Source organism: Trichomycterus rosablanca, chromosome 12 (assembly GCF_030014385.1).
Source record: "Trichomycterus rosablanca isolate fTriRos1 chromosome 12, fTriRos1.hap1, whole genome shotgun sequence".
NCBI lineage: Eukaryota > Metazoa > Chordata > Actinopteri > Siluriformes > Trichomycteridae > Trichomycterus > Trichomycterus rosablanca.
In genome coordinates, this window is record NC_085999.1 from 2140346 (window position 1) to 2164586 (window position 24241).

General features: G+C 45.4%; 1 protein-coding gene across 3 annotated transcripts in view; it reads left to right on the plus strand.

Moving 5' to 3' along the window:
• Positions 1-13962, plus strand: part of hdac4 (histone deacetylase 4) — a 180701-nt gene extending 166739 nt beyond the window's left edge. For all 3 annotated transcript variants that reach the window (XM_063006540.1, XM_063006541.1, XM_063006542.1), the window contains 4 exons: positions 243-376; positions 7333-7417; positions 8352-8493; positions 11969-13962. In XM_063006540.1, the coding sequence (XP_062862610.1) occupies positions 243-376; positions 7333-7417; positions 8352-8493; positions 11969-12008 (401 nt within the window). In that variant the 3' untranslated portion in view covers positions 12009-13962. The remainder of the gene's footprint in view (positions 1-242; positions 377-7332; positions 7418-8351; positions 8494-11968) is intronic.
• Positions 13963-24241: the final 10279 nt, after the last annotated feature.

Genomic DNA, 24241 nt, shown 5'->3' on the forward strand with positions numbered 1-24241 from the left:
AACCCTGAGCCTCGTTTATTAAATGTAAACCTGCAGTATACGATGTGTTTGGACCAGTTAAATCCTCTGAGCCTTTTTTACCACAAAGAAAATATGATCTAACACCCTTTTCCCTTTTGTTACCCCTCTTTCCCTCGACCCTGGATCCTTTCATGGGGAGCCAAGTGGCCGAGGCTTTGGACGAGCTATAACCGCCTCTCACACTTCTTATTGTTTTTTTTTTTTTTTTTTTGTTTGGGCAGGTTTTGGCTACCTGACCAAGCAGCTGATGGGCCTGGCCGGCGGCCGCCTCGTGCTCGCCCTGGAGGGGGGTCACGACCTCACTGCCATCTGCGATGCGTCTGAAGCATGTGTTTCTGCTTTACTGGAGAACGAGGTAAGAACGAGCGGCCTCAGAGCGTCACGCCGGACCTCCGATTTTCTCCTCGTTTTTAGCTCAGCTTTGATCTTACTAAAGTGGGATTCGAACCCTTATTGCTGTTTTCCTCTCGATCTGACGTGTGTGCATAGGCCGACCGCTTCTTTTCACCTGTACGATTGTTAAGGTACTGGACTAGTAATCCAAAGGTCGCTGGTTCAAGTCCCACCACTGTCTGGTTGCCACTGTTGGGCCCTTGAGCAACCCCCAATTGCTTAGACTGTATACTGTCACAGTGCTGCAAGTCACTTTGGATCAAAGCGTCTGCTGAATGCAGAAAATGTAAATATAAATGATTCATATGGAGAGCCGTATCGCGCATGGAGAGTCGGGCGCCATCGATCGGCCAGCAGATGTCGTAATTGCAGCACTTATGTGGATTCCCTTACATCCCATACAGCATTCCCACCCTCATACAAGCCAATTATTTTCCATATAGGTGCCCGGCCTGCCGGTGGGAAGGGAGGGAGGGTTTCAGAACACTTGGTAAAATGCAAATATAACACTAGTCAGTGATTTTTCACTCATCTTTTACAAATATCTAACTGAAAACTACACACATAAGTAATATTTAATGTTTTACCTTGTCAGTGTGTGCTAATTTCATTCCCCTTTGGCCGCTCTCGTATTTAGGGGTCACCACAGCGGATCATTCTGGTCTGCATTCCTGATTTGGTGCAGTTTGCACAACGGATGCTTTTCCTTACGTAAACGCTCTTATTATATCAGGCTCGGGACCAGCGCTCGGCTTGACCACGATTTTCCTCCCTGTTTCACTTTTAAACTTGTGTTACAGCTCGAGCTTCTGAGAAACGGTGAGAATCAGAATCAGCTTCTCCCAGAGTCTAAAACGCTTCTGGTTGAAAATAAAGCTTAACGTGGTTTAATGTAGTAAAAGAAGGAGACAGGAGCACTAAACTTCTCTTCATTATTACTGCTCATAAGTTCCTCCACTAATCACATTCCTCACTCGCTGTTTTACTACAATAAGTCACGCTGAGTTTTGTGCGTGCAAAAGCGGTTTTGTCACTTCTCATGTGAATGCGCCGGTATTGAACAGAATACAGTATTCCAGCATCAAGCATCTCCACCATTAAGAAGCGTCAGGAAACGATAAAGAAGTAAAACTAAAGTGCAGCTTTTATATTATATTACATTTGTGTTATTTTCAGTGTTTGAGTGTCAAAAACAACCTCATTATTTTACATGAGACTAAAATATCTGCAGCTTTGTTCATGATTGCGTCATATCAAACAGTTCGTCTCATTGGAGGAGCTTTGAAAAAGCTTTGAGGGGTGAACTGATAAATCTTGGGTAACCTGTAACTACCCGTCCTGTCATGAATGGAACCAAAGTGGAAACATCAATTAAATCATAATAAATAAAATAAATACGTAAATAAGCAAGTAAATGAAGGAAAGCAGGAAAGTTAAGAACCACTGTCCCAAAAATTTGCTCTCTGCACTGAGGGGGTTGCTGGACAGACTCTTAAGTCCATTCGGAGAACTACCCCGGTCCTTCTGCGTCTACAGTACAGACGTGTCCCGCGAGCACATCTGTAAGCTCTTATTCCTACACTTCATACCGATAGGGTCACTTAACAAAGAACGCCAGCGACACAGATGAAGTAATCAAAGGAAATTAGGAATCATTTGAAGTCCGAACGTTACGGTCATAAAACCACGCGAGTGAGATTTTTTTCCCCCCGTCGAACTTCAAACGCGTTCCGCTCGTGTGCGACGGCGGCGAGTCTGAAACGTTTCGGCGCTCTGATATGCAGCACACGAGAACTTTAAAGCCTGTAGATCAGCTACGAGTACGCTCGTTAGCCGAGCCCAGCGCATCACACGTCGAATTCTAACACGCAGGATTGGTCGAATGTGGCTGTGTGTTTTTGTGGCATGTGGTCATGGAAAATCAGTCAGAGGCCACTGCAGGTCTGGGGAAAGTCCCGGTCATTTTGATGACCACAGCAACAAGTTACTTGGAACCTGAAGCCGTTTTTACACAGAGTTGTTCAACATCTTGTCAGGGACAATTTAACCAATTTCGGTACGAGAAGGGAGATGTTAGTTGGCACCCTAGTAGGTTGTGTCCAAACTACGTCCCGCGGGCCATTTGCGACCCGTTACCATTTTTGAAACGCCTCGCAAGATATTAAAGTCGTGCCGCTATTAATCAAGTTTTAAAAACACAGCTTGAACTGTTTGACCTCTGGGTGGCGCTCTCGCCTAAAACAGATCTAAAACTCTCCCCGTCTTCTTTCCCCCGACTCGAAACATTAACGTCACACCTACATTAACGTTCCCCAGTTTTTGGATAAACGCGGCGGCTCCAGAGAAGTTCAGAGGGAAGTGGGTATGTTTAAATTAAAGACATATAATAATCTTCCCGTTAGGATTATAAACCGGTGAGTGAAATCACGACACTGTGGACGATACATCATTAATCGCTCAGATAAACAGGAAGTGGAATTGTTAGTAATCAGGGAGCTCGGTTATATTTTTATTTGTTTTATTAATAAAGACTCTGTGGCCCCGTGATTGTGGATTTTTTACTCCATCTGGCCCCCAATAAGAAAACTTTGGACACCCCTTAGTACGCTAAAACTGCAGTGGTGGACGGGGACAGATGACGATATAGTTGCTGTATAACTGGTCAGTTAGAATCCGCTCTACTTAGGCAGTTGCTCGGGTAGGCGGTCCACTAATCAACGCAGAGATATTCTGACTCATCACATGATGTATTGGGCAGATGGAGTGGTCTCTTCCAGGATTGCAGTGCTCTATTTACAAGGCGCAGGGAGTCTCTATCAGATCTTAACCCAGCTGAACACCTACGAGAGATTTTAGACTAAATGCTAGAAAGAGCTTACACCATCATCATCATCATCATCATGCAGCAGTTGTAGCCTAGCAGTTAAGGTACTGGACTAGTAATCAAAAGGTCAGTGGTTCAATCCCCATCACTACCAGGTTGCCAATGTTGGGCCCTTGAGCAAGGCCCTTAACCCTCAATTGCTTAGACAATATACTGTGACAGTACTGTAAGTCGCTTTGGATTAAAGCGTCCGCTAAATATCTGGTAATGCCATGCATTCCACCTAAAAATCAGCTCGACCTTTTCTATATGAAACCGCCATGTGCGGGTAAAAAGAAGCGGTCTATATTGGGAGGAAAATCCTTACAAGTAACCAGCAATTACAGATAAAAACGAGGAATGTTGCGTCTGGAAGTCCATCCGACTTAAAAACTGTCACGGAACAGGTATATGGACCCGAATTGGCGACCCCTAAAAATACAGAAGCAGCCAAGAAAAAAAAAAAAACAGTCAGAATCACAGAAAAAAAGTATTTAATCATGATTCTTACCAAAGCCTGAGAGTAACAGAGCTGGAATGTGGGCCACTGATTCGTGATGAGGCCGATGGAAGCAGAGTGTGTGTGTGTGTGTGTGTGTTGAACACTCATGAGAGCGCAGCTGCATCGGCAAGCCCGGGTTTAAGCAACGTTGAACATTCTCAAGCACACGGATTTAGATCAATGTAAATGTAAACGAATCGTTTACATTAAACGTTGGCATTAAAATGGACCTGATGCCCGATTTGGATCAGATTTTGGAGGGTTTGGCTTTTTATTTAGCCATAAGAGTGTCAGTAACAACAGGTACCCGTGTTAGACAGTAAGACCTGCATACATTTGCTCATATCAGATCTGATGAGTTGAGAGGAAAGGATTTCCCCAAAATATATAAGGACACAGGTGGGAATAGTGCGAGCTCAGTGGTCAAGCTACTGGCCTAGTAGTCAGAAGGTTGCTGGTTCTAGCTGACCACTCATGAGTGAGTTGTTGTGGATAAAAGCGTCCGCTTGGTGCCATAAATGCACATAAATATCATGTACTGTATCCATGTATTCAATAGACTGTCATCCAATGCTTGGCAAGATTGGTGTGTATTCAGCTGCCCTGCCATGTTAACCAAATCCATGGGTCTGTGACCACGACCAGTATTTGTGTATCGAGTTTGCTAAATTTTATACACTTTGCAGACTGCATGGCTTTAATATTGAGTTAATTTATGCCAAATTCACACTACACAACTGGATCTCTTGTAATCGGGAGTCTTTCAGATGGGTGTGTATTTCACACTACACGATTGATCGGTGATAGGGGGTCACACACTACACCATCTATCACCAACTGGAATCTCAGACGAGCTTCTCTGGTTTCCCGAACTACGTTTTGTCACGAAAACAAATGTGAGAAGTGACGAGGGGTTTAATGATACCACGTCCAAAAATGCACGTCAACAAGTAGCGAGCGATCAGTGTTTGTGCGCTGATGTGCAGCGTTAAATCAAGGAGGAAAAATAAATGAATCTGAGTGGATTTGGCAACGCGAACAGCATGGATCGTTCTATAGTGAGTTGGAGGTTAATAAATATTTGTTGCAATGCAGCGTGGGTTTTTTGTAGAGAACGATAAGGTCAGAAATACTGTAAAACGTGTGTGTGTGTGTGTGTGCTGATGTATTCTGATATAAACTATATTACGCCCCGTCCCACCTTTTTACACTCATCCCCTGCGTTTCCCCTTACACCGTATCTTGCGGTCTTATTGGCTGTTCGACACAGCACTCATTGCCAGTCGGGCAACTCAGATCCAGGTATTTGACAAGCTAGATATCTCTCTTCGAGCCGCTCGGATCGAGTTGTTGAACAGTTCACACACCGCGATTGAGAGCCGAGTCTGATCGCCGAGCGAACGCAGAGTTGCTCCCGAGCCGGCAAATCTAGCGCCGACCAGTCGCCGAGCGAAAACCAGGGCAGAAATCGTGTAGTGTGAATAAGGGGCATAAGTAGCTACAAGGACAACAGCGTTTAAAAATATTTTCCTACTACTAGTAAAAAACGTGGTGCTGCTTTGGTATATCATTAAAGCTTTGTGCAGTGTACAAACCACCTTTTTGTTTTGTGCCAGTTTGAAGTGAAGTATCACCAAACTTTCGATGATTTGGGTCTTTCTTGAAAGCTCTGTACAATCAGTCTCTGACTCAGTCATGAAATCATGAAATGTCGCCAACTGACGACTGGATTCAAACACGATTGACATCATGTATGCAGCTAGTAGTGTGGATGGAAATCATTTGTTATATAAATTTAATAACACAGGGTGGCTAAGTGGGTAGCACTGTCGCCCCAAAGCAAGAAGGTCCTGGGCTCGATCCCCAGGTGGGGCGGTCTGGGTCCTTTCGGTGCAGTGTTTGCATGGGTTTCCTCTGGGTGCTCCGGTTTCCTCCCACAGTCCGCTAGATGCACAAACCAGTGCATTGTAGTGCCGGTCCCAAGCCCGGATGAAATAGGGAGGGTCGTGTCAGGAAGGGCATCCGGCCGTAAAAATTGTGCCAAATCAATAATGCGGATCATGATCCGCCGAGAGCCGACCCTGCAACCGAACGGGACAAAGGCAGAGGAAGAAGAAGATATGAATTTAATAGTACATTCATAAACATAGTTTTAAAAACAATTCATCGCTTTGAATGATTGACGTTGACGCATTTTTAGCGCAGATCGTCGATCAATCACGATAGCCCTAGCTTTAACAGCCAAGGTCTTAAAAATGCTAATAAATTATTATAGGAAATAAAAATCTGTCTTTTAACTCCAAGTGTAGCGACCGTAAATGATTAGAAATGGCAAAGACGCTGTACAGCGCTGCCTGACGTACGTATTGTATATTAAATAAAGCACTGTGTCCAAAGTATCTAAACTACAGTTTTGCTAAGTAATGTATTTTGCTCCACGGTAGAGTAGCCTAAAAAGACTGTGACTATGGGAATGTCTGGTCAACGTCAGTGGCTCATACCTGTACGATACTGACGTTTTTTTGGCCGAACGGTGTATAGTCACGAACAGTTCAGGTCCGGAGTTTAAGCTTTTAATAAAGGGCTTCGCTGAGTAATCAAAAACCTGTTCTGGCTAAATAGCTCATGGATGATGCATCGGCTATGACGTTAGTTAAGTCTGAACTCGTGACTAACTGGTACACGTGCGCTTACAGATGTTGCTCCTCAACTCGCGGTTCTATAGTAATTATTTGATAAATTGACGTCTAATTGGCTAATTGTTACCAGTCACTGGTTACTGTTACTGTAAACATGCTACGCTTTTACCCGCCGCCATGTGGAAACGCACACGCCCGCTGTGTGTAAGGTTGTTGAGCAAATTCATGGTCCGGCATTCTAAAACATGTCACATCAAGGATTCCAGAGTGAGATTAAAGAATGGACGTGAGGTACCGGGGAGCCTCAGATTAAAGAACACAGACTGGGTGGTCACCTGTTTTCACACATCAGAATGACTGATCACCTCACTGCAGGTGACCGCCCGGGCGGGTACACGCCACGCCAGGCTCCGAGCGAGAGGTCAGCCGGGTCGCAGCCAAAAGGAATGGTACGGCCATTAAGCCAGATCCGTGCATGCTGCCTTTGTGTGGCATGAGTGATGCCACTGCGTGACTGCCACAACCCGCAGTCATCGATCATTTATATCAGAGATGTCAAACTCGATCACAGAGGGGGCCAAACTGGGAAGCCCCTGTTTTTATAGTCGTGTGTACAGCTTGTTTAAACGTAATTAAAAGGTGATGAGCAGAATTGATTTCTGCCTCGGTTTAATGTGAAATAAAGTCCGTGCTCAGATGTGTTCATTCTGAAGCTAAAACTCATAGATTGGCATTTTTTAAGCAAAGTCTGTCAAAAGTTATGGATCTAAAAGGTTGAACTAATGCCAAAAACAATGTAAAGCCTTTTAACGTTGTTTGTATTGTTGTTAAAGACTAACGGAAATTGAAAACAAAATAATTAGACTGAATTTGTGTAACATCATTTTCTGAACTCTTTTTTTTTTCATCTGTAGCTGGAACCACTTCCGGACTCCATTTTGCAGCAGAGGCCCAACCTGAACGCCGTGCGCTCCATAGAGAAGGTCGTGGAAGCTCATAGTGAGTAAAAATTTACTTATCACACACACATGCTTTAAATATTTTGTTTCTCAATCTCTGACTATTTGTGTTTTTACTTCGTTACTGGCACAACAAACCAGTTAAATGAAAGAGTCTGTGTGAAAACCTGGTGATCTCTCTACACAGACACATATTACGTCATCCTACACTCCCGAGAAGAGGGCATGTCTAAATTCTTAGATCTTAATTCTCCTTGGCATCTCCGGCTCCTTCCCGTTAGGGGTCGCCGGCGGGATTTGGCACAGTTTTTCCCTTCCTGACACGACCCTCCCTATTTTATCCGGGCTTGGGACCGGCACTACAATGCACTGGTCTGTGCATCCCAGTGGCTAGGTAACTATGGGACGATTCAGTGTCTCCAATTAGCCTAGCGGCATGTCTTTGGACTGTGGGAGGAAACCGGAGCGCCCGGAGGAAACCCACGCAGACACGGGGAGAACATGCACACTCCGCACAGAAAGGACCCGGACCGCCCCACCCGGGGATCGAACCCCACTGAGGCGCCTTCATTCCGAGCGATGATCTGACCGAATGACGAGGGAGCGTCCGACGCCTCCTCAGCGCTGAGGGCAATCCCAGCATTCAGTGCGGCACGACTCTTCTCACAGAAAACGACAAACGTGGCGGACGAGTATAACGCGGAGTTCTTTTCAAATGTAAATAAATTCTCGTTGATGTTCAATCTGTATAAAGGTGTAATTATAACCCGTGTCGTTTATTTGTAAATTGGGGCGTCAGGGACGGTTTAGACGTTTTCATTACACGGAGAGACGTTAGCCGGCGCGCTAGCGGGTTGAACGGCCTGAAGCTAACTGTGTTAGCTTAGTAAACTCAAACTGCAGTGACATCTAAATAATCTGATTATGAGCTCCATGTCTTATCAGAAGCTTCTCTACTCCTCTGTGTGTTCTAGGTAAGTACTGGCGCTGTCTGCAGCGTAGTGCTTCTACAGCCGCTTACTCTCTGATCGAGGCTCAGAAGTGCGAGACCGAGGAGGCTGAGACCGTGACCGCCATGGCCTCCCTGTCCGTAGCCACCAACAACATGGGGAAGAGGTGGGCGTGGTCTCATCTGTCCATAAACATGCTTGATGAAATATACTGTAGTGTTTAGGTTGTTATAACCATAATATTCATTCATTCATTCATTGAATGTTTTACCACCCCGGAGAGGTCGCCAGTCCATCACAGGGAAGATACACACACACACACACACACACACACACACACACACACACACACTCGGGGCAATTTTTAATGGCTCCAGTTTCCTGACTGCATGACTTTGGACTCGTTGGAAGAAACCAGAGCATTCAGAGGAAACCCACACAGACACTGGGAGAACATGCCAACCCTATACAAAAAGAACCATGGGGATTGGAACCCAGGTCCTTATTGCTGTGCTGCGACAGCACCACCCTCTGTGTCACTGTACTATACTGTCGTGAAGCCCCTGCCAGGCAAAGCGAATCGAGCCAGATGCATGTAAATAGATTGTACACTGTGTCTTTATGATCTTTACATTGAACTGATTCACTTACACGTGTATAAGACATGCAGTCAGGATCATTGGATGCACACAATTACCCTAGCTGAGTGTGTGTGTGTGTGTGTGTGTGTGTGTGTCTCTGTGTGTGTGTCTCTGTGTGTCTCTATGTGTCTGTAACTGTGTGTGTGTCTGTGTAAGTGTGTGTCAGTGTGCATGTGTCTGTGTGTGTGTCTCTGTAACTGTGTATCGGGGTGTGTGTCTGTAACTCTGTGTGTCTGTAACTTTGTGTGTCTGTAACTGGGTGTATCTGTGTGTCTAACTCTGTATTTCTTTAACTCTGTGTCTGTGTGTGTCTGTAACTCTGTGTGTCTGTAACTCTGTGTGTCTGTAACTCTGTGTCTGTAACTGGGTGTATCTGTGTGTCTAACTCTGTATTTCTTTAACTCTGTGTCTGTGTGTCTGTAACTCTGTGTGTCTTTAACTCTGTGTGTCTGTAACTCTGTGTCTGTAACTGGGTGTATCTGTGTGTCTAACTCTGTATTTCTTTAACTCTGTGTCTGTGTGTGTCTGTAACTCCCTTGTGTCTGTAACTGTGTCTGTAACTCTGTGTGTCTAACTCTGTGTGTCTGTAACTCTGTTTGTTACTCTGTGTGTCTGTAACTCTGTATGTCTAACTCTGTGTGTCTGTAACTCTGTATGTCTAACTCTGTGTGTCTGTAACTCTTTGTTTGTAACTCTGTGTCTGTGTGTCTGTAAATCTGTGTCTGTAACTCTGTGTGTCTGTAACTATGTTTGTTACTCTGTGTCTGTGTGTCTGTAACTCTGTGTCTGTAACTCTGTGTCTGTGTGTGTGTGTCTGTAACTGTGTGTGTGTGTGTGACTGACTGTGTGTGTGACTCTGTGTCTGTGTGTGACTGTATACAGTGTATCACAAAAGTGAGTACACCCCTCACATTTCTGCAGATATTTAAGTATATCTTTTCATGGGACAACACTGACAAAATGAAAATTTGACACAATGAAAAGTAGTCTGTGTGCAGCTTATATAACAGTGTAAATTTATTCTTCCCTCAAAATAACTCAAAATACAGCCATTAATGTCTAAACCACCGGCAACAAAAGTGAGTACACCCCTAAGAGACTACACCCCTAAATGTCCAAATTGAGCACTGCTTGTCATTTTCCCTCCAAAATGTCATGTGATTTGTTAGTGTTACTAGGTCTCAGGTATGCATAGGGAGCAGGTGTGTTCAATTTAGTAGTACAGCTCTCACACTCTCTCATACTGGTCACTGAAAGTTCCAACATGGCACCTCATGGCAAAGAACTCTCTGAGGATCTTAAAAGACGAATTGTTGCGCTACATGAAGATGGCCAAGGCTACAAGAAGATTGCCAACACCCTGAAACTGAGCTGCAGCACAGTGGCCAAGATCATCCAGCGTTTTAAAAGAGCAGGGTCCACTCAGAACAGACCTCGCGTTGGTCGTCCAAAGAAGCTGAGTGCACGTGCTCAGCGTCACATCCAACTGCTGTCTTTGAAAGATAGGTGCAGGAGTGCTGTCAGCATTGCTGCAGAGATTGAAAAGGTGGGGGGTCAGCCTGTCAGTGCTCAGACCATACGCCGCACACTACATCAAATTGGTCTGCATGGCTGTCACCCCAGAAGGAAGCCTCTTCTGAAGTCTTTACACAAGAAAGCCCGCAAACAGTTTGCTGAAGACATGTCAACAAAGGACATGGATTACTGGAACCATGTCCTATGGTCTGATGAGACCAAGATTAATTTGTTTGGTTCAGATGGTCTCAAGCATGTGTGGTGGCAATCAGGTGAGAAGTACAAAGATAAGTGTGTCATGCCTACAGTCAAGCATGGTGGTGGGAATGCCATGGTCTGGGGCTGCATGAGTGCAGCAGGTGTTAGGGAGTTACATTTCATTGAGGGACACATGAACTCCAATATGTACTGTGAAATACTGAAGCAGAGCATGATCCCCTCCCTCCGGAAACTGGGTCGCAGGGCAGTGTTCCAGCATGATAATGACCCCAAACACACCTCTAAGACGACCACTGCTTTATTGAAGAGGCTGAGGGTAAAGGTGATGGACTGGCCAAGCATGTCTCCAGACCTAAACTCAATAGAACATCTTTGGGGCATCCTCAAGCGGAAGGTGGAGGAGCGCAAAGTCTCGAATATCCGCCAGCTCCGTGATGTCCTCATGGAGGAGTGGAAAAGCATTCCAGTGGCAACCTGTGAAGCTCTGGTAAACTCCATGCCCAGGAGAGTTAAGGCAGTTCTGGGAAATAATGGTGGCCACACAAAATATTGACACTTCAGGAACTTTCACTAAGGGGTGTACTCACTTTTGTTGCCGGTGGTTTAGACATTAATGGCTGTATATTGAGTTATTTTGAGGGAAGAATAAATTTACACTGTTATATAAGCTGCACACAGACTACTTTTCATTGTGTCAAAGTGACATTTTGCCAGTGTTGTCCCATGAAAAGATATACTTAAATATCTGCAGAAATGTGAGGGGTGTACTCACTTTTGTGATACACTGTATGTGTGTTTGTGTGTGTGTCTCTGTAACTGTGTGTCTCTGTAACTCTGTATGTCTGTGTGTGTGTCTCTGTGTGTTACTGTAACTCTGTGTGTGTCTGTAACTGTGTCTCTGTGTGTCTCTGTGTCTCTGTGTGTGTGTGTGTCTGTGTTTCTGTGTGTGTGTGTGTCTCTGTGTGTGTCTGTAACTCTGTGTGTGTTTGCCCTGTGATGGACTGGTGACCTGTCCAGTGTGTTTTCTACCTTTTGCCCAGTAAATTGCACCCACTGCGACCCTGACCAGAACAAATCTGTGGTAAAACAGACACTAAATGAAAGAAAGAATGAATAATGCTCATGTTTACCCTTATCTCTTTTGGGAGGGTCATTGAGCTACTCTTGACCCGCCCCTGTCAGTGAGCATCTGCTTCTGACCACTATTTTTAGCATAACATGTCGTCTGTTGAAATCGTTCGTTTACGTTCCGTTTCTGTTCCTCAGATCTGAAGAGGAGCCGATGGAGGAAGAGCCGCCGCTGTAGACGACCGGCGACCCCCCGTGTCTTCGCGTCCTCCTCGGGTTTACAGCGTCTCACCGGCGTGTGACCTCACTCTGCTCTCTCCAACCGTTTCGTTTCGCCCGGCTCCGCGGCACCTCCGCCGCCGGGGCGTCTTCTAGCGCGACGGGCCTGAGACGTCTCCCAAAACCATCCGAGCGCGCCGGCGTTTCGGTCCGTCTCTGTCCGGAGATGGTGGGGTCGTGACCCGGATGTGAGAGCCGGTGCTTTCCGAAAAACAAACAAACGATTACATTTGTTTCATAGCCACTAACGTCCGCATGGTTTCAGCTGTGGACTTCGTCTCGCCGGTGTTTTGGTCTTATCATTTTTTATTCTTATTTTTCTCGTCTCGGTTGTTTCGTTTGTTTTGCTTCTTTTTATCTGGAAGAGAGAAACGTGGTGCTGTTTCATTCCGGACGGTTTGTGCGGGGACGCGGCGGGGGAGAGCTTCATATTTTTCGGGAGGAACTTTTGAGGAAGACGCCCGTCTGAAATCCCTCGCGGGAGAGACTCTGAAAGCACGTGCCTTTATAGAGCCGGTGGATTTTGTGATCATTTGCCTTTGGGTTTGACGTCGCCTTAAACCCGTTCCATGAGGGAAAGGTCATCGGAAGGGTCCCGATGCGCCCCTCTTGTTTATTTTGTTTAGTTTTTTGTTTGTTTTCGGCCTGAAGGACAGAACGCTCTTTGCATGTTTACCAGGAACGTCCTGCGGACTTGTGCGCGTCTCGCAAACGTTATCGTCATTTAATCGCCGTTTCGTTCGTTTCCCTTTTGCATTTTCGTCTGCACTCGCTTTCGGACGATTCTTAAGGTAGTTGCCGGCTGTAGGCGCCGGGGCAGGCGTTTATCGGCACGGTTTTGGGTCGAATTCCGCCGCCCGTGTAGCGACCAAATTTGTAACTTGTACACGCGTCTCTGTTTACTAGCATGCACTGTTACTGGAACCATTCCTGAGCCGGTAAAGGAAAACTAAACGCATGAGCGCCGCTAGCTTCGGGCGCACGAGTTAGGACTGTTAACCTGTTTATCTCCGTGTACGACCTCGTGGTTTCCGAGAACGATTCATACTCTTCATACTTTTCATATTTCACAGCAGCTTTTTATACGTACGAACGCCACACTGTTCAGATTCAACGATCACAAGCGCGACCCTTCTCAGCAGATTTTTTAAATACCAGAATAAGGGCTGGAACCATGTGCTATACCACTGAGCCTTCACATGTACCCAGCGTGACGTTTCGGGTGAACTTCGTGAACGTGAGCGCGTCCGTTTCCACACGTCGCACAATCCTGGAGGTACTCGGACCACCAGCTTCGAGGTTTCCCCGCGATCCTCCGACCTGCATGAGTTTGTAGCCGAGCGCTCGCATCCGTATCCGTACGATCTTTACGTTATACGTGTGTGTGTGTGTATATATGCGGCGAGCATGCTTGCTTCAGTAGATCGATCCAGACTCACGTTCAGCCTCGTGGCAACTACCTTTGCGATGTTCCTGCGAACGTTACGTTGATTATTTAGTAAAGACGACGACGCGGCTGCCTGATGCGGTCGCTCATACAGTCTTAACGGTAAACCGCATGACTACTCCGGTCCGGTCCGGTCCGGTCCGGTCTGTATTACTTGCCAGTTTTTCAGACTCTTTTTTTTTTAAATATATTAATTTCTTTTATACGTATTTGATTTGTTTTCGATGACGTACGTGTTTCCCTGTTACACTCTGTACAGCTGACAACGTTGTTTTACACGCTCGAAGATCTTACGGCCTTTTTACGTATCCGCTCGGGGGTCTGGCTTTTATTCGGGAGGGTGGAACCGAGACGTTTCTACTTTGTATAATGATTCCGACGACAATTGTGTATTTACTATATGTTTCTGTTCATAGTAGATTTATATATGAAAAGATATATAGATATATATTATAAAAGATTACAATCGTTCCATTTTTTTTCCCTTATTTTCTTTTATTATTTTTTTTTGTATTGTTTTGGAAGTGCGAGGTGATGTGTTCATATCTCACTGTAGACTCTCTTCTTTCCTCCGGGCTGCCGTTGTTTCAGTGCTGTACCACGTAGCGCGACACTGGTACTATCGTTACAGTCCTATGGCACTTCGTAACACAGTCGATAACAGATTTCACGTTTAATCACGTGCATTCGTTCATAGAAAGTCTTAAAAGTCTTAAAATTCTTTATTTTTAAGCAGAGCTTAAGTCAGATGTTTACATTAACTTGTTAGGAACAAGTTCCCACAGATTCAGTTTTAAATCCAGAGGGAATCGTTCCTATTTTAGTAAATACGGTAAATACGACTCCGTATTGATGCCCTGAGTTTGGAATTCGGATCTCTGTCAGTACGCAGCACATGTTCCCCTCTGCAAGTAAACAATCATACTAACCAGTTTATAAAACTATGTTTACAAAATAATATCTATCACCTACGAGGGATCTTCAAAACGTTTCCTCACTTGTATATTTTGGTTATAAGCGGTGAGGATGTAGTAGGAGGAGTAATCGGGAGAGTCCGGATTTAGCGCCATCTGATTTCCACCTTTTTGGACGCTCAGAGAAGCTTTAAGGGGACGAAGATTTTCATGTGATGATGTAAAAACAGTGGTACACAAATTCTTAATAAATAGAGTGGGGTCGCTCAGGTGGTGCAGCGGTTAAAACACACGCTGGAACCAGAGCTGGGATCTCGAATACGTCGTATCGAGTCTCAGCTCTGCCTGTCGGCTAAGGCTGAGCGGCCACATGAACGACGATCGGCCTGTTGTTCAGATATGGGCGGGACTAAGCTGGCTGATTGATGGCGCCTGCACAGAGATGAGAAACGAGTGCTCTCAGGGTGTGTCTCTCCGTACACAACACTGAGCTGCACGGCACTCGTCAAAGTGTAGGTGATAAGATGCATACGGCTGCTGCCCACGTGTCGGAGGGGGCGTGGGTTAGCTTCGTTCTCCTCAATCAGAGCGGGGATCGGCATCGGTGGAGAGGAAGCATGACGCAATCGGGCAATTGGATGTGCTATAAGGGAGAAAATGCATAAAGAAAATATAAAAATAAAAAGATAGAGTGTAAAAAAGTGTGGAAACTTTGCGAAGAACCCTCATAATTATAAGCTTACACGGTTGATAATCGGCTAATCCGAGGGTGGGGAAAACTCGAGGGGATTCCTCATATCTGCTACAATTACGACCTCTGCTGGCTGATCGATGGCGCTGCACAGAGACGGGGAATAATGGAGATCAGTGTTACCCCTTTTCCACCGCGTGTTTCCACCGAAAAAAGAGGTTCCAGACAGCGAACTAGCGTCTAATCTGGTACCACAGAATACTGGGTTTTTCAGCACGAACCGTGACATTTGCCGCTGATATTTGCTGATATTTTCAAAGAGATGAACTGTGTGATATGACGTGGTAAAAGCCACCCTGTGTGGTACTGTTAGTACATTCAGACACGTTACTCTTTATTTAGTTGAAGCTTTTTGTGGATTCAGAACCTGGAGCTGCAGAACCAGCACATGTGAAGTAAATCCAGTTCAACACAGATACATGTGGAGCTGTTGGACTGTTAACATCTGTAACAGCAGCACAAATCCCCACAGATAATCTACACGCTCCACCATCATGTTACGACTCTTTACTATCATCCACCGTTGATGACGCAGGCTCGGTTCTCAAAAACTGGTGGAAACTCGCGTCGGTTCTCTACAACAGACACAGAACAGAACCGGTTCAAGAACCAGAACCATGGTTCTTTTGGTGGAAAAGCGCTATGTGTGACTCTCCATGCGCGATACGGATCTCCACGTGAACCTTTCTTGTAAACTGTAATTAAATACGACTAAATTGGGAAGGGAATCGATTTCTTTTCTGATCTGATCGTTTTGTACACGTGGACGCGTCGACCGATTGATTGTTGTGCTGAAGCACTGAGCGGCGTCCTTGAATGTTCTAGTAAACACGAAGCTTCGGTTCCCGACTCTGCAATAACAGCCTGAACGACGGCAGCCTGGTTTTTATTTCCTTTAGAGAGACATTCTGCATTTAGCATTTAGCGTTTGACTTTCCAGCATCAAGATATGACCTTTTTTTATTTTAAAGACAGAAACAAGGACACTGACATTCCATTATTACCGTCCATCGTTCATCATTCCTGCTACCTTGCCGTCAGACCCGGGCCGAGCCTTGTTTATTGTTTATTTGAAGGCCCGGGTTCACTTCTGTATGGCTCCACTTGTCGTTATCTGCATGGTTTATGTGTCGGCATGCACGTCTGTTCCTGTAACATATTTGCACAACCGATGAGCACTGTAGGACGAGACCTTTCCAGCATTTTAGAAGGTCCGGGACGCGACCGCTCATCTCTTCTGTATGCGGTCGGGAAGCCGGAAGGACGATGCTCTTCGTGCCCGACGTGCAGCATCATCTCTAAACATTGGAATATTTTACCAAACGAAACTGTCTAGCACCTGTGACGTACGGACGAGGGATTTTACCGTATTTACCCAGAGCCTTGTTTAGGAGAACTACACTACATATTATGCCTGTGTGATATATCGATATCGATGCTTTCTTTTCCTTCACTGAGGTGTATTTCTGGGTCGAGCAGAGAGCATCTGGAGTCATTAAAGGGCTTCTCCCCCCAGATGTTCGACACCTACGTCGTCCTCAGCCTGCACTTCCCTTTATAGCCAGTAATATATCTATGACCACTGTGGCTCGAGAGCAGTTCTAGGTTTACAGACGTTTTTAAAAAAAGAAGCATATTATTTTTAGCACTATTGTTTTGATTTGGTTTCCATTGTTACAGATGAACTTTTCTTGGGACCTGTGCTCTAACGTTTGTCTTTGACAACTATAAAGTATCTTGTTTTGGAAAAAAAAAAAATGTGTCTTGTTTTATTTATTGTATTTCGTTGAATCACAATAGTGTGACAGTATACACTGATCAGCCATAACATTAAAACCACCTCAGCTTTACTTACCATATAGAAGCACTTTGTAGTTCTACAATTACTGACTGTAGTCCATCTGTTTCTCTACATGCTTTGTTAGCCCCCTTTCATGCTGTTCTTCAATGATCAGGACCACCACAGGACCACTACAGAGCAGGTATTATTTAGGTGGTGGATCATTCTCAGCACTGCAGTGACACTGACATGGTGGTGGTGTGTTAGTGTGTGTTGTGCTGGTATGAGTGGATCAGAGTTTTTAAACACCTCACTGTCACTGCTGGACTGAGAATAGTCCACCAACCAAAAATATCCAGCCAGCAGCGCCCCGTGGGCAGCGTCCTGTGACCACTGATGAAGGTCTAGAAGATGACCGACTCAAACAGCAGCAATAGATGAGCGATCGTCTCTGACTTTACATCTACAAGGTGGACCGACTAGGTAGGAGTGTCTAATAGAGTGGACAGTGAGTGGACACGGTGTTTAAAAACTCCACTCATACCAGCGCAACACACACTAACACACCACCTAAATAATACCTGCTCTGTGGTGGTCCTGACCATTGAAGAACAGGGTGAAAGGGGGCTAACAAAGCATGTAGAGAAACAGATGGACTACAGTCAGTAATTGTAGAACTACAAAGTGGAGCTGATAAAATGGACAGTGAGTGTAGAAAGACATTACAGTCAGGATTTATATAACGTCTGTGGTTTTTTGACATGTGAGATCCTAAAGTCAGGTGTCCACATACTTTTGGTTAATTTGAAGACTTATTAGTGCTAGCTTTAAAACTAATAGAAGTCTAGTATGAACTGATGAATCTCCAAAATTGTCTGAACATTTTTTCTCTATAAAGAGTGGACGGTAGCAGGCAGATAATCGTCCTGTTAGAGACAAGGTTCAGATTTCTGTCCAAATAAGCCAAAACAACAAAGCTGATCAGAAAAGAAAAATACAAAACTGACCTGTAACGGCGTGTAGCCACGGTCAGATAAACAACCAGCAGTGAAACTAATTCTGCTCTGTTTGCTGATCTTCTTGCTGAAGACCAATAGTCTCGTCCGGGGTCGTAACCCTCGCCGGTTAAATATTCATAAATCTGGGAGCGTCAGGGCTGTAACAGGGAAAACAAATAGACATGAGCACATTAAGACCGCGGTAAATCAAACAGACACCCGGGGGACAACATTTACCGTCGTCAAACAAGCCATTCAGAACAACACGATGGACAAAGGTGACAGTTTGCGAATCCTAGACGTTTCGGGACGTCCAGGAGCCGGGCTGTTGAGCCGGGGTCCCGTTAAAGGTGGTGAGAGTGCTAAACAGCTCATCAGTGATTGACTGTCGACCAGGCCGGCTCACCCTGTAACCCCTGCCCTGTAGGGTGGGGTTAGATAAACTCCGGACAGGCTCTGCGCTCGATTTAGGACACGTCGGCCTTTCCCGATCGACCAGCACTTCCCACGATAAATCTTTGACGAAGAATTCAATCGCGTCCCCGGTTATTTCGCTCACCACGATGACGTTTCGGTCTGTGGTCGCGCTTTTCTTTTTTTTCTTCTGCTCATCTTCGGGGAGGCCGTCAGTCTGTCATTACCGCTTCCCGTACAAACCTCCTCTCAGAGCATCTCTGCTAACCGTAGTGCGAAGCTGTAGGTTTTAATTGTGGTGCTGATTGGTGGGAGGGCCGCTGCGCCGAATTATAGGTCGGGATTACGATAACGCAAACATGTCGTGTCAGGGAGAGAGGAAAAACCTTTAATAAAGATACGCATCACTCAAATGTTTGGGCTCCCCTGACCAAATTATAGATTTAGTTGAGTTTATAATGGTGAGTTGGGTGGGTGAACACAAGCTTTCTAACAAACGATTGCAAAAAATATTCTGTGTACATGTACGCATCAAAATATAACCTAATTTATTTTATTTTTATGTTACATTAAATAGTATTGAAGTGTCTGTACAAATTTGGACAGATCTCAGAACCTACCCGAGCCTCTCGTCATTAAGAAATGGCACCTTAAAGCTTTTGTTATTTACTTTACAGTCTCTGAAAAGATCGTGAACATGGTCTGCATGAACAACAAGCTGAGAATGTTCCAAAGACTCTTAGATAGCTTCTGAAAGCATTTGCAGGTGATCAGGTTGCTTTCCGATTAGGCATAAGATTATGACCACCTTCCTAATATTGTGTTGGCCCCCCTTTTGCTGCCAAAACAGCCCTGACCCGTCGAGGCCTGGAGTATGACACCTTTTTATTAGAACAAGCATGAACTTCTTCAGCAGTTTGAGCTACAGTAGCTCGTCTGTTGGATCGGACCACATGGGCCATCAATGAGCCTTGGCCGCCCATGACCCTGTCGCCGGTTTACCACTGTTACTTTCTTGGACCACTTTTGATAGATACTGACCACTGCAGACCGGGACACACCCCACAAGAGCTGCAGTTTTGGAGATGCTCTGACCCAGTCATCTAGCCATCACAATTCGGCCCTCAGATCCTCACGCTCGCCCATTTTTCCTGCTTCTAACATCAACTTTGAGGATAAAATGTTCACTCGCTGCCTAATATATCCCCCCCACTAACAGGTGCCGTGATGAAGAGATAATCAGTGTCATTCACTTCACCTGTCAGTGGTTATAATGTTATGCCATACCCTTTCAGGGGTGTTTTTTTGTGCCCAGTGTTTCTGCTTAGCATCACTGAGACCATTTTCAAGTTACTGTGGATAAATTGATTTTTTACTATTTTATTTCTGCATTTTTCTCCCAGTTTATCATAGCCGGTTCCTCTTCCGCTGCTGGAGACCCTGATTTTGTCAGACGAGGGTACATTCTCCTTCGGCGTGTGCTCCGTCCACCGACCCCTTCTTATTCGCCCGTTGGAGAATGGATTGGCGCATGAGTCCAGTCTTGCACATGGAGAGTCCCCCGCCCACTTTTTAGTCCCGTATTTTCCCACCCAGCAGACTAGCAGCTGATTTTGTCTGCTAGGGGTTGTTGGTGATTTTCTCTTTGGTTTAATGATACTCCGATATTCCAGACGGCTCTGTGGATCATGCCGTGATGTGGACTGACCGTCCATGTTTATAAAGCTGGGCTGCGTTTTCTTGTCTTGCTGTGTGTTTAGTCTAGAGAGCAGCACCATGCTGGAGAGGCACGAGCGCAGCATATTTGCTCGCTGACCCATCGCTGCGGGTTCTGAGGTGAGACTCCGCCGGTGGACCGGGGTGCAGTGCTGGAGGTCGACAGTAAAAATGCGATCGCAGTATTCGCAGTATGTGTGCGCTTCACGTTCGTAAAGTAAATAATCAGGTTTGGGATAAAGCTTCTCACTGTCTGCTCTGCTCCCGCTGTGTACGTTAATGAAAGTTTAGCAGACCCCTTTTTTTCTGGACGGGGGTAGAATAATCCCTCGGGCGATCCCCGACATATTTTTCACATTAGCTGCTTGTACACCTGGTGAAAACACACACAAATGAAAGCTGCGTCGATTTCTTTCCGTTGTGCGAGCCCACATTATACAGGTGACCTGCCACCTTCCTGCTGTATGAGATGAAACAGCCAGTGAGGAAAAAGCTCGACCCCCTCAGAGCTATTTTCATTTCGGGCCCCGTCCTCACGGCTGGCTCAGTCCCCCCTTCCCAAACCTGACTAACCTTATAAAAGAGACTCGGTTTTATCCTAACGACTCCACATCAGGAACGCATTAGCACATAGAAACCTGCACAGTAATGCATTCAGTGCTACCGGCCTGTCCACAACAAGAAGTGCAGAACAGACACAGTGCACAAACACAGGGCATTTACTTTTTATTGTCTCTTTTATTGTCTTTTTTAACATAAAAAATTTTTACCTGATAAGTGGAAACAGTATTTTTAAGGTTGGGCACCGATGCTGTACAAAAGGGCGTGGCTTACTTATAATTATATACACATTATATACAACTAAATAGTTGGCTATTAAACCCGGAAGTCGGCTGTGAGTTGAGGGAATCATTTCTTGCGTTTGTCACCAGATTGAATGATAGTTCGTTTCCTTATGTGTCAGTTTGTGTTTGTGTAAGATGGAGAGTGAGACAGTTCCCCAGTAGCCTGACCACAAGTGACCTGGAGTGACCTCTGTGCTAATAAAAGGGAAAGTTTTATGTGTGTGTGTGTGTGTGTGTGTACAGCTTATAGTTCAGCAGGTATCAGCACTTCTTTTTAACTGTTACACCACTGCAAACAGCAGTTTATTTTAATCAACAATTCCAGGTACAAAACACGTTAACACAAAAGAGCTGGTATCTCAAGCTCGCAAGTTTGAATCTCAGCTTTGCTACCAGCAGGCCGGGCACCTACACGGACAAGGATTGGCTTGTCCGAAGTAGTTTTGACCTCTGCTGGGGGGGGGGGCTTAGTGGCTAGCACGGTGGCTAAGTGGGTAACATTGTCACTTCACAGCAAGAAGGTCCTGGGTTCGATCCCCAGGTGGGGCGGTCCGGGTCCTTTCTGTGTGGAGTTTACCCTGTGATAAAAGATCAAGAGCGCTGATCCGATCATCTCTATCCTGCACATATAAATAAATAAATGTAAATAGGTTTATTCGACTTTGACAGGCCGTTCAGTTCTTGACAGATCTAACATCAGCGCTCACACAGAAGACCTCAGGTCTGCTTTTTCCTGGATTATCTCCAGACCTCCACACCCCGAATCCCTCATGATGTACTCTTCACCCTGCCGTGGGTCTGAAGCTTTGAGCTCCGAGACACTGCAGGTGATTTTCTCTCCTTTCTTTAGAGATCCGTGCTAAATCCGTTTAAACAAAAGCCGCCTCTGTCTGCTGGAACACCTGCTTCCTGAGGCCGCTACCATGAACTGCCGAAGTTTAAAACACCATCACGCTAGAGCGACTCTCGGTCGGTCCCAGACGGCGTTCAGTTCAGCGGTGACTCCTGACCTCTCTGTCAGCTGCGGCAGTAAACAAATACTGGACGTTAAGGTCACTTAGATGCGTTTAGGAGTGATAGGCGTAAAATATAGACGTCTGGGCAACAATGCCATGTGTTACAGCCTGTAAGTAAAAAGTCTGTTGTAAAAAGAGTCAATATTTATTTATTAATTAGGATTTTAACATCATGTTTTACACACTTGCATTCACTTGGACTGTGGCAGGAAACCGGAGCTCCCGGAGGAAACCAACACAGACACGGGAAGAACATGCAAACTGCACACAGAAAGGACCCGAAACACTTCACCTGGGAATCAAACCCAGGACCTTCTTGCTGTGAGGTGACAGTGCTACCCACCGAGCCACCGAGCCACCGTTCCACCCTAAATAGGGCTAAGAAAAACCCTGGGTGGCAGCAGCCTTATGCACCGTCAGGCAAATGCAGAGTGTTTAAACTTTTAAGTTCGAATCTCAGCAGAGCCAAAGCCTTGCTAAGTGTCCACACAAACACAGTTGGCCATGTTTGAGGGAGGGAAGGTTGGACAGGGTCTCTTTTTGCTGCTGGTCCGGGCCAGTTCATGTATTTTTAGGAGTCGCTTGGCACAGTCATTTTTTACACGGATGCCCTTCCTGACACAACCCTCCTATTTCTATCTGGACTTAGACCTGGCATTAAATAAAAAACAGATGCACCCCCCAATGGACACAGACATTAGCCAGTCATGTCCATGCAGACACCTGACTTGGATTCGAACCCTGGATCCCCAGATCTCAGCAATAGTCGGCTACCATACTTTACCGTTGCACCACTGGAGTGCCGATGGTGATGTGGTGCAGTGGTTAAACATGCCAACCCTCTAACGCTAAGATCCAAGGTTTGAATCCCAGCTGTGCTATCAGCCGTTTGGCTCAGGTGCCCACACAGACATGATTGGCTATGTCCTCCTATGAGGAAGGAGATGGATGAACAGCCAAGCCATTAGGTAGTACACTTGGTGCTATCCAGTCCCAAACCTGGATCAAATAAGTAGGGTTGCAACAGATAGGCATTTGGTGGAAAGCTGTGCCAAATCAGGTATGTGGACCAGAATGATCCACTGTGGGGATCCCAAAAATACAGGAGCAACCGAAAATGCTCTACTAGTCAAAATACTTCTAGAATTTTTTGTAGACTTGAGCCTGCCGTGCCACCAGTCTACTTCTGCCTGACTTCTGAATATCATGTGAATCTGCAGATAATGAGAGCAAATGTTTGGGCCCCTGACCGGTTGCTTTGAATAGCCTCTAGAGTTCAAGTAGATCATTAATTATGATCTGGAATTTCTGATGATAATTATTAGACCATTTAAGGAGTCAATTAAATCCTAACAAGTAAATTAAGACCTTAAAGGCCAAAATATTTCATGTGGAAAAAGTATGTGAACCCTTGAGCTAACAGCTTTTACAAGTGTCAAGGTTTCCCAATAACACTACATTTACATGTTCAGCATTTATCAGATGCCTTTATTCAAAGCAACTTACACTACACAGTATGAGCAATTGAGGTGTAAGGGCCTTGCTCAAGGGCCCAACAGCAGCAACCTGGCAGTGGTGGGGCTTGAACCGGTGACCTTTTGATTACCAGTACTGTACCTTAACCACAAGGATACACTACACTATAAGAAGATTCTAGACATGGGTTGTAGAGGTGCCCTGCTTTATAAAGTCAGCATAGAACGTCTGGGTATTAAAAATATCATTTATGTGAGTCTCGTCCTTCTATTTCCACGGTAATTTATGCAGAAATTCGGTCTATCGTCACACACCCAGTCATTCTTTAAACTTAGAATCCTTCCTAGAGTGGCCAGAATTCCAGAAACCGCACATTGGAGCGACTCCGACTGAAGTCATTCTGATCCTCAGTCAGAATAAAGGCTATAATCCCCAAATCCCAGGCCAAACTCGGTCTGAGATCAGAGCACCGGATACGAAATTCCGAGCTTCAGGAATGTTTGGCTGGTGTTTGGGCTCGGCACATGTTCTGTGCAGCACAGGGACAGAAAGAGGTGACACAGATGTCATGGTTTTAGTATAAAATTAGGCCACTGCACTTGTACCAAGACTAGGACTAAGCAGAAAGCAGTGTGGAGTCTCAATGTGTGCTCACTAAACCTTAAAATAAGAATCAACTATTAATTATTAGCATTATTACCAAACCTAGGGGCAGCTGTAGCCTAGTGGTTAAGGTACTGGACTAGTAATTAGAAGGTTGCCGGTTCAAGCCCCACCACTGACAGGTTGCAACTGTTGGGCCCTTAAGCAAGGCCCTTAACCCTCAATTGCTTAG